The sequence below is a fragment of the Silurus aristotelis genome, assembly GCF_946808225.1.
Source record: "Silurus aristotelis genome assembly, chromosome: 16".
Classification (NCBI taxonomy): Eukaryota; Metazoa; Chordata; class Actinopteri; order Siluriformes; family Siluridae; genus Silurus; species Silurus aristotelis.
This window is the reverse complement of record NC_139589.1, coordinates 3225467-3236269: the sequence shown is the minus strand read 5'-3', so window position 1 is coordinate 3236269 and position 10803 is coordinate 3225467. Positions and strand designations below refer to the sequence as shown.

The 10803-nt window shown below is 40.4% G+C and overlaps 1 protein-coding gene and 1 long non-coding RNA gene across 5 annotated transcripts; one reads left to right on the top strand and one right to left on the bottom strand.

Annotated features, from left to right (window-relative positions):
• Nucleotides 1-4223, top strand: LOC310739033 (nuclear speckle splicing regulatory protein 1-like). 2 transcript variants are annotated; one of them, XM_083564626.1, is made up of 7 exons: nucleotides 1-63; nucleotides 631-715; nucleotides 830-886; nucleotides 1303-1431; nucleotides 2022-2229; nucleotides 3306-3408; nucleotides 3541-4223. In XM_083564626.1, the coding sequence occupies exons 1-7, from the start codon at nucleotides 41-43 to the stop codon at nucleotides 4181-4183; spliced, it is 1248 nt and encodes a 415-aa protein (XP_083420752.1). In that variant the 5' UTR covers nucleotides 1-40; the 3' UTR covers nucleotides 4184-4223. The 2 variants fall into 2 exon arrangements, with proteins under 2 accessions (XP_083420752.1, XP_083420753.1); XM_083564627.1 differs by lacking the exon at nucleotides 1-63 and adding an exon at nucleotides 305-451.
• Nucleotides 4224-7496: 3273 nt separating this feature from the next.
• On the bottom strand, nucleotides 7497-8842 carry LOC310739061. 3 transcript variants are annotated; one of them, XR_014537226.1, is made up of 4 exons: nucleotides 8617-8841; nucleotides 8442-8524; nucleotides 8206-8255; nucleotides 7922-8004 (listed from the first exon to the last, which is right to left on the bottom strand). It is a non-coding gene; the product is annotated as an uncharacterized lncRNA (long non-coding RNA). The 3 variants fall into 3 exon arrangements; XR_014537224.1 differs by lacking the exon at nucleotides 7922-8004 and adding an exon at nucleotides 7497-7730 and having other exon boundaries at nucleotides 8206-8524; nucleotides 8617-8842; XR_014537225.1 differs by having other exon boundaries at nucleotides 7923-8004; nucleotides 8206-8524; nucleotides 8617-8842.
• Between the last annotated feature and the right edge of the window lie 1961 nt (nucleotides 8843-10803).

Below are 10803 nucleotides of genomic sequence, written 5' to 3'. Positions count from 1 at the left end.
TTTAGCGAATCTGCGTCACCGAATTTCACCAAAAATCAAGATGGCGGCCTCCGGTGGTAAACAGTAAGTACATGAATCCAAAACGAATCCAGATTTTTATTAGCGGTTTCTTTTAAGCACATTTACAGTGTACACGTGTGTGTCGTGTTAGTTGCGTGTGAATATTGTTAAGAAAGTTATTAGACGTAAAATATTTTATGCTAATAATGTGATCAAAACGAAAAAGAGCGCTAGCTAGCAACAGCGTGTTAGCTAGCCGAAGATTAGCCCAGGAACTGTTTCAGATGTTTGGGTTATAAAATCAAATTTTAAGAACTATTTAATTTAATTTATATTAATTTATTTATTTAGCATCATGGCATATTTTAACGCTGGCAACACGGGGAGTGAAGGCTGAAATCTGGACAGATAGAAACTCTCAGCTAAACAGATACTACAGGAAGCAGCACAAGTGAGAGAAACGCTGTGAAATAAAGAGAATGGACTATTGGGAATAATTTAATACATATTAATACAAAAAATAAAAAAAAAGTGAGATTTAAAAGTGAAGGAAGTAATTAATGAAGTAAGTCTGTTGTAATGTTCCCAGATCCTTTCATCTAATGATATTTCTGCCACATTTAATTTCAGGTACGGTCTCATTTTATCCCAGAAGAGTACGAAATTGGCCCCCGTCTCACGACCATCGATTTTCGGAGACGACTCGGATGATGAAGTAATCAGACCCGGATTAATACTCATGCCCTCCCTCATACCGTATGCTGCTGTGTCCTGTATGATCCTGTGTCCTGTATGTTGTGCATTAATTCTGTTTTAATTTCATTCCCAGACATCTGTTGGTGAGAGTTTGCAGAAGGAGGCGAACAAAAAAAAGATGATGAAGCAGGTAAAAAAACATCCAGATGTTGGTCCTCTTTAGCAGATTTGAATTATTTCCTGTATTAACACACTCGCTTTAGCTGATTGGTTAAATCAGGTGTGTCAGAAGAAGGAAAATAGAAAACCAGACTTTATCCAGAGAAATTTAAATTGACTTTAAGTGTCACAAGTACATTACAGCGAACACAGTAAAATTCTCTGTCAGAGCACAGGGTCAGACATGATACGGCACCTGTAGCACACAGAGGGTTAAGGGTTTTTCCAGAGCCTCTGCCAAATGCCGCAAATGTAAATCCATCCTTCTTGAAATAAAGCCTGCAGGACAGGGGGTTGTTCAGGACCAGGGTTGGAATCATATCGAATATGACACGTCCTGTCCCAGTACAGTGCGTATTAACGTGTCCCCATTATCCCTTGTGTCAGACGCGACTCGAGATGCAAAAGGCTCTGGACGAAGACAGCAGCGTGTACGAGTACGACAGCGTGTACGACGACATCCAGAAGAAAAGACTTGAGAGCAATAAGAAGCTGCTTGGAGGTGCTGACAGAAAGGTGTGTAGAATTCCAATATTGCAGTCTTTATTTAATGGGGTGCAGCGAATCACAGTTGATCCGTCATCAATACAGAACCGCCATTAATTGGTCTTGTAAATGCTCTTGTAACGTAACCGTAATTTTCTTTTTTACAATCACAGAATGAAAGACAGGTTTTTTTTGTTTTGTTTTGTTTTTTTGTTTTTTTTGTTCTGCTGATATCGCTTTTCACGTCATTTTGAAACCCACACAGAGCAGATGTGTTCACGTGAACGGGACGTGTTAACAACAAGCTAGCAGGGGAGATGAAGGACTTGAAAAGCCGCCCGCATCATTCAGATCACATGGATGGGAGCATTTCAGTGCTCTACCTTTTCTTCTAATAAACGGAAGCAACTTCTATTTGTCTCCTTCCCCTTTTTTTGCCGATCAGAAAAATGATCCAATCAGTGACTTAAAAACCGGAATGTGATCAGGACTGCGAGTTTTGTTGCACCCCTGGTGTTTAATATTTAATATTGCACACTGTTTTAGAGCAATACTTTCTGGTACTTTAAATATGAGTTCCAATCGTACGAATATCTGAACCAACTCTTTCCTCTCTACAGCCCAAGTATATCACGCAGATAATGCGCGCTGTGGAGGAACGGAAGAAGGAGCAAGAGCGTCGCGACGACAGAAAGATCCAAAAGGAGAGAGAAGCCGAGGGGGAGAAGTTTGCAGATAAAGAAGCGTACGTAACCTCGGCCTACAAACAGAAGCTGAAAGAACGTGAGGAGGAGCTGGAGCGAGAGAAGAGAGCGGCAGAGATCGAGGGTGAGATTTTATTATAGCACATCGTTCAGATTCTTACTGACCCTCTCTCTAGATCCATAGTTGCAATAGTACTTTGGTTGGACTGAGACTGAAGGGCAAGTCATTGGACTTTCTCTCATTAGGTAGAGTTCAAATCCTAGGGTCACCGAGCTGCCAGTCTTGGGCCCTTGAACAAGGCCCTTAACCCTTAACTGCTCAATATCAATAAATATCCTACATTCACTTTTATTTGGCTTCATACTTCATGTAGGATTTTAGGTTCTAGGTCTCGTCACGTGACTGCAAACATTGAAAACATTAATTTTAATGAGCAAAGATTTAATTTTTTACATATTATGTTTGAAAATAATTCCCTTACATCAGCCACTTTCATATCAGCCGTGCTTTCAGATACGATTTATATATATATATATTACACTTTATTGGCAAAAGTATTGGGTCACCTGGTCATAAGTATAGTTTTTTTTTTTTTTCTTTTTTTCTTTTTTTTTTGAGCATCGCATTCCACATTTAGTCCCTTTTTGCTCTTCTAATTCCCTCCACTCTTCTGAGATGTTCCACTAGATTTTGGAGTGAGCTTATGGATATTTGTGTTCATCAGCCACAAGGGTGTTACAAAAGGCAGGTATTAATGTAGGTGAAGTGAGGAGGCCTGGGGTGCAGTCAGCGTTCCAATTCATCCCAAAGGTGTTCAATAGGGATGAGACAGAGCTCTATAGCAGCCCACTCAAGATCTTCCTCTTTGAAGCATGTAAACCAGATCTTCAAGGAGCTCACTTTGTACACAGGGGCATCGCCATGCTGGAACAAGTTTTGGGTTTCCAAGTTCAATTGAATGCAAAATTTTATTAAATCAATAACATGATCCACAAAATTCATTCGCTTGCCACCTGAGATCCTGGGGGGCGGAGCTTCGAGGAACCCACCTGATCTTAGAGGATCTTCATGGGGTCTTAAATTACCCTGAGAAGCAACATGAGGATTAATTTGAACATTATGTACAGTAAGGTATGAAATGTGTGCTGAACGATGCAGGAATGACTTTTTTGTAACAATTAAATTTTTTTTATCTCCAGCCGCCTTGGATGTGAAGAAGCAGAAGGACCTGAGTGGATTTTACAGACACCTTCTGAACCAGACTGTAGGAGAGGAGGCTCTTCCTGATCGTAGCGCTGATCGGTAAGAATGTAGATAAAGGCTGGTGAATTATGTGTATATATATATATATATATCTTATTTATTCACACAGTGTGGATGTGTTTTTTTTTGTGCCAGTCATTCTCTTCATGCTCTTCTAACTTACTGTTACAGGAAAGAGAAATCGAAGTCCCCGGTTAAAACCTCGCCACCGCAAGGAAACGACAGCGGGGCAGATTCGAACGAGGAACGCAGCTCACCTAAAGCCGAGTTCAGCAAAAGTGGTGGCAACAGCAGCCATTCCAAACGGCAGTACCGCCAGCGTTCTCCTTCATCCGGCAGTGAAGACGACAGAAAGAAGGAGAAGAAACGAGAAAAAGAGAAGCGTGCACACAGAGAGAGAGAAAGACCCCGATCGAGGGACAGAGAAAGGGAAGAACAGCACGGCCATCGGAGAGAAAAAGAGAAGGAGCGACACCGGGACAGAGACGCAGACAGAGGGCGAGAAAGAAAGGATAGAGACAAAGACAGAGAAACAGAAGACAGACACTTGAAGAGGAACAGAGCGGATGGAGATCAGGATCGAAACAGGGATCGAGACGACAAAAAGGAACGAGAGAAGAAGGCGCAAGGTGACGAGAAAGAGAAGGACAAAAAGGCTGAAAATGCTGCTGAGACCAACGCAGCAGCAGCAGAGCCAAGCAAATTCCTAAAACGCAGTAATGAGCAGACGGTGAGCTCGGCAAGAGAGAGGTATCTGGCCCGACAGATGTCTCGCTCTGCTGCAAAGAGCTATGTCGAGGAGGAGGATGTTTAATATATAAATCCTAATAAATTAAAAACTGAATGTCTGTAAAGCTGTTTGTGTTTATTTATTGATTCGTGTTTAGTTTCAGTAGTTCAATAAATCGTTGTTTATCTCTAAAACTTGCTGTTGGTCACTAAAGCAGGGAGGTTTCTACTTAAATCAGCAGCAGATTGGAAGGAAAAGTGGTGGCATCAGATTCCTATTATTTATATTAGTCCCAGTATCTGTACAAAAACTAAAGCCACACAGTGCCTTTGTGACAATGAGGGAAGTTGCGGTTCAGTGGTTTAAATGTAGGGAGCAGAAGGTCATGAGTTCAGATCTCAGCACCACCAAACCAAACTGCCACTGTTCAGCACCTTCACCCTCACCTGCTCGAATGTATAGGCCATTTCAACGTGCACTCGTTCAGGTAAAGAAGTGACGTCTTTGGTACTTGGATGTTTCTGTTTAGCCAAAGCGCACATTTTAAACATCTTGTGGAGACTGAGGTTTCTACACAGTGATATTGCTACAGTTTATTTATTCTTGAGATTAAGAATCTCAAAATTAAAACCAGGACCATGTTGTTTGGTGGTTGCACGATCTCTCAGACCAGGAACTGACTTGCTGTCGGAATTGAAAGTGTTTAGATTTAAAAAAAAAACAGAACCCAACGTAACACTTGGATTACAGAAGTGAAGACAGAAGACTGATACAAACATCTCGAGGAGATCTACTAGGTTGTTCAACAAGATATTGGAAGGTGAGAAGATGCCTGAGGAATGGAGAAGGAGTGTGCCGGTACCGATATTTAAGAACAAGGGAGATGTGCAGACCTGCAGTAACTACAGGGGAATTAAGTTGTTCAGTCACACCATGAAGTTATGGGAAAGAGTAGTGGAAGCCAGGCTGAGAGAAGAGGTGATCATCTGTGAGCAGCAATATGGTTTCATCCCGAGGAAGAGCACCACAGACCCATTATTTGCTTTGAGAATGTTGATGGAGAAGTATAGAGAAGGACAGAAGGAGTTGCTTTGTGTATTTGTGGATTTAGAGACAGTGGCATTGAGCAAAAGACAGGATGTGGGCTTGGAGGTAGAAGAGCTAAAGATGTGGAGGTTTTTGTTGGGAGTGACGACGATGGACAGGATTGGAAATTAGTTAATTAGAGCGACTGCGCATGTAGGACGTTTTGGAGACAAGGTGAGGGAGGTGAGATTGAGATGATTTGGACATGTGCAGAGGAGGGACATGGGGTATATCGGTAAGAGAATGCTGAGGATGGAGCCACCAGGAAGGAGGAAAAGAGGAAGACCAGGGAGGAGGTTTATGAATGTGGTGAGGGAAGACATGCAGGTAGTTGGGTTGAAAGAGGCAGATGTAGAGGACAGGTGGGTATGGGGACAGATGATCCGGTGTGGCGCCCCCTAATGGGAAAAGGGGGGCGCCACACCGGTTTAAAATATCCCCGAGTTCATGATCAGTGAGTCGTTCATGAACGATTCGGTTCAAAGAATTATTCGTTCATTTCTACTGGATGCGCATGCGCAAAGCCTCCGTATGTTATGTACGACTCTATTGGTCCAAGTCGTTCCTGTTTTTATCACGTGACTTCCATATAAGCTATGAATGTGATTAAAGGAACGAAATGAGCTAATTGACAAAAAAAAAAAAAAAGAAAGATTCGTTCATTTTGATGAGATTCAAAAAACCAAGTCGCTAGAATGATCTCCGATGATCTTCCCATCACCAGTTTGTGGCTTCTTGGCTTTGTTCTGCTGATCGGTTTCTCACCACTGCAGCTCGGGAGAAATATTGACCAGAAACTCGGGAGATCGCAACACCGGTTACCATAACAACGATCCAAACAGAGGAGGGTTTCAGTGTGTGACGCTCCAACCCTCACCAAACACAACATATACAGACTTTCCCGGAAAATTTAAGGAAGTAACTGTAGACATCCAGACTCACTCGGTCTTAACCGTAAAATAACACACCTGGATATAGTATTTCAGGTAAGTGTTTAATGTTGTTCCCTTAATGTCTGTTTTCAGGACTCTATTTTTGTCCGTTTCCTCTATCGGAAATGCTTTAGGACCAGACATGCCCTGTATCACATTTTATTGTTTACTTCTTTAAAATGGTGTATAAATAAGAACTGTAGGTCACTCTGGATAAGGACATGCAGTTGATAGATGCTTTTATTCAGAGCGACTTACACTTACAACTGAGCCCCTGAGCCCAGCAATGACATCTTGGTTGGTGGTGCTGGGATTGAAACTCATGACCTTCTGGTCCAAACCATTGAGCATCCACTTTTCCACACACATACATGTCTATCCACACACAGTCCCCCCCAAAAAAAAAAAAAAAAAAAAAAGAAAAAAGTCACCACCTGGATTTAATTAAGCAAATAGGTAAGAGCCTCCTATCGGATAATTACTGCATTAACCCAAACTGATGCAGTGAGCAGCTTCTCATTGCTAAAACTACCATGTTGAAAGACGCATCCTGTGGTCATTGAATAGATGTTAATCTGTTTTAGAAAAGTCAAAGCAAAGAAAACATTTCAGGAGATTGTTGAAACTAAATTTGGGTTAAGAACCATCCAATGCTTTATTAACGGGAAGGATAGTGGAGTACCATCATCTTTAAGAATTGTGGTCAGAAAAAAAAAATCTTTAATAATTGTGATGGGTTTTCAGTCAGAATCTTACGTTACAAAATAATGACAGACCAGAAGATAAAGGGTGAAGCTACTCAAGCTGTTTATCATTTATTGTAACAATGGTCATGGCTGCAGACATGCTACATTTACAATAAGTTCAGAAATGAACATTTTATTTCTAATCATAACAAAGTGCACCAAAATAAATTTTCATTTTGATGAACAAGATTCAAAGAACAGTTATAACCCCCACCCCCCCACCCAATCACTAAGCGCACATGCTGGGGCTGGAACCCCTGACCTTCTGATCAGTAACCCAGAGACTGAAAAGACAAGTAGTCAAGTTTATTTGTATAGCGCTTTTCACAACAGACATTGTCTCAAAGCAGCTTTACAGAAAACAACAATGAAGGTGAATGGTGTGCGTTTGTCCCTGATGAGCAAGCCGTGGCGACAGTGGCAAGGAAAAACTCCCTTAGATGATATGAGGAAGAAACCTTGAGAGGAACCAGACTCAAAGGGGAACCCATCCTCATAGGGGTGACAAGTACCAACTTGTATTGAGATTCTTTAGATTTAAACAGTGCAATATTTCAACCCCCCGCAAGAAAATAATGAGCAGCTCATCTCAGCAAATGATTTTAATCAGAAATTAGACAAAGAGAAATTGACTTCATACCAAGACAAACTTTTTTCAGCAAATTAGTCAAGTTTTGATAAACCAGACAATTCGGACAAGTAGGGATGGTTCTCCATGTGGAAGGTTATCCATCTCATTCCATTTCCACAGACCCTTCAGTTACCTTCTGTATACAGTATAGAGGTTAAGAAGCTTTAGAAGTTCACCAATAGACTCTGAAGATCACGAAGACCGGATGGGCTCATGCTCAGACAAGACTCCTCCTCCTCCTACAGATGATGAAATGTAGTGTTAGACAGGTTTACATTTTTTATGCACCATATGAGAGCAAAAGCTTTAGCAGATGATGTGTTCAGAAAACCGATGATCACCACTGAACAGTCTGCCGGTAATTCCAGCTCATTTTCAGTTTGTGTTTTCATCATGACACGAGTTAAATGGTTTAAAAAAAAAAAAAGAACACCAAGATGACTTGCCTGATGAGATCTGAGGTCCAGCGATGGACAGAAGCAGCATCTTGCTCAGACAAGACTCCTCCTCCTTCAGATAAAATGTAGTGTTAGACAGGTTTACATGTTATGCACCATATGAGACCAAAAGCTTTAGCAGATGATGTGTTCAGAAAACCGATGATCACCACTGAACAGTCTGCCGGTAATTCCAGCTCATTTTCAGTTTGTGTTTTCATCATGACACGAGTTAAATGGTTTTAAAAAAAAAAAGAACACCAAGATGACTTGCCTGATGACATCTGAGGTCCAGCGATGGACGGAAGCAGCGGGTGGGTCCACCTACAGGACATCAAGCGTGTAAGAACAGTGCATGGGGTTCACATGGTATCAATGTATTGTTTCAGATCTCTCAGATTATTGGTGAAGAAAATCTTCAGTTATCGCATAAGACGGCACTTCCTACTCAAGGGTTTCATCAGTGAGACTCTCGGGTTGGGCAAAGAGACATTCAAGTAGAAATCTCACCATGAACTCCATGATTTTTGCAGGCAAAGGCACCAGGGCTGTTCAGGCCTGCTAACACAACCAGGACCAGAGCACTTTCATTCCTAAAAACAAACATAAATACAAGTTAAAAAAACAACAACAACCCAAAACATTTAAGACATAACTTTAATATTAATCATCGAGATGAACTTACCTCAGATGTGCAGCTTCAGGAGCCACGTGCTTCAACAATCCGCCATATACACATTAAATCAGCCTGGACTTTCAGGAAAAAGCCCCAAAACGCACAATACATAGTTCGTTAATACTATTTTGGTTATTGAGCAACCAGCCAGCAATATATTTAACACGCAGCTCATGATTAAATCTAGAAGCCACTATCTCCTCCTCTGCAGAGCACAAAAAGACTGAAGCAACCACGCGCGTCGAAATATATCAGAGACTGGGCGATGACGTAGTGCACACTTCTGCTGTTTACGTATACGCAGGTCAACGTTAGCCCGTTTAATATTTTCGCGATTTTTTTTTATTTATAATATATAACGTTGGTTTCTTTCTCGTATCCCTGTCATTTTATTTAATTTTATTTTAATATAAATAAATTATTAAATTGAAAAGTCATCCCCCGAAAAGTATAAGGCTTAAGGAAACCGGAAATGACGCTCACAAAAGAATCTAACAAATATTCGCAACTAAAACTAAATATATGTATTTTAAATATTTTTTTTCCGAATCTGTCATCTATAAAATCTTTATTTTGTAAAGAAAAAAATAGTCAAAAACGGTTATAAAGTCTGTTATTGCCATTGTTTGAAAAAAAAAATGATATGCACACACATACTTATAGAATAAATCTGGTGCAGTATGTAAAATGTCTGGTTTTAATGAATTTTAAATGCAAATGACATCCAATAGAAATGAAAAACAATTCAAATAAAATACAATATAGCTAACCGGTAAAGTCCGCATTTTTTAAAAACAGGCACCGCCCACAAAAATAGAAATGTATTACAAACCAATGAACAATTGAATACGACCACAAATTCAAAGGAAAAGCTATTAAGATCTTAAATATGAATGAATGTATGTAATATTTTTCATTATGAAATCACTATAAATCATATATAAGATTATTGAGCTTGTTATTAGATTTTACAATTTCTGAAACACCAATCTGTGTGTGTGTGTGTGTGTGTGTGTGTGTGTGTGTGTGTGTGTGTGTGTGTGTATGTGTATATATTATCTCAAAAGTGTCAGTATCGATCAAAAGTGATACAAGGAAGGAACAGTGGTAAACCGGCGACAGGGTCATGGTCGGTTGAGGCTCATTGATGAGTTGATGAGTCCAATAGATGAGTTACTGTAGATGAAATTGCTAAAGCTCATGCTGTTAATGTTGGCAGGACTGCAGCAATAGGGGGACCAAGACAATCATGTGTGTGTCTGTGTGTGTGTGTGTGTGTTTGTGTATATATATATATATATATATATATATATATATATATATATATATATATATATATATATGCTATACCCCTGATGAGCAGCCATGGTGACTGTGGCAAGGAAAAACTCCCTTAGATGTTATGAGGAAGAAACCTTGAGAGGAACCAGACTCAAAAGGGGAACCTCATCCTCATTTATATATGTACACAAACACACACATATACAGTGAGGAAAATAAGTATTTGAACACCCTGCTATTTTGCAAGTTCTCCCACTTAGAAATCATGGAGGGGTCTGAAATTGTCATCGTAGGTGCATGTCCACTGTGAGAGACATAATCTAAAAAAAAAAATGCAGAAATCACAATGTATGATTTTTTAACTATTTATTTGTATGATGCAGCTGCAAATAAGTATTTGAACACCTGTCTATCAGCTAGAATTCTGACCCTCAAAGACCTGTTAGTCTGCCTTTAAAATGTCCACCTCCACTACATTTATTATCCTAGATTAGATGCACCTGTTTGAGGTCGTTAGCTGCATAAAGACACCTGTCCACCCCATACAATCAGTAAGAATCCAACTACTAACATGGCCAAGACCAAAGAGCTGTCCAAAGACACTAGAGACAAAATTGTACACCTCCACAAGGCTGGAAAGGGCTACAGGGAAATTGCCAAGCAGCTTGGTGAAAAAAAGGTCCACTGTTAGAGCAATCATTAGAAAATGGAAGAAGCTAAACATGACTGTCAATCTCCCTCGGACTGGGGCTCCATGCAAGATCTCACCTCGTGGGGTCTCAATGATCCTAAGGAAGGTGAGAAATCAGCCCAGAACTACATGGGAGGAGCTGGTCAATGACCTGAAAAGAGCTGGGACCACCGTTTCCAAGGTTACTCTTGGTAATACACTAAGACGTCATGGTTTGAAATCAT

Bases quoted from the DNA above. Each gene is read 5' to 3' on its own strand.
- LOC310739033 (XM_083564626.1), top strand. From the start codon at position 41: ATGGCGGCCTCCGGTGGTAAACA. The intron at 716-829 runs GTAATCAGACCC...TTTCATTCCCAG, and splicing joins GAGACGACTCGGATGATGAA to ACATCTGTTGGTGAGAGTTT. The intron at 2,230-3,305 runs GTGAGATTTTAT...TTTTATCTCCAG, and splicing joins GAGAGCGGCAGAGATCGAGG to CCGCCTTGGATGTGAAGAAG.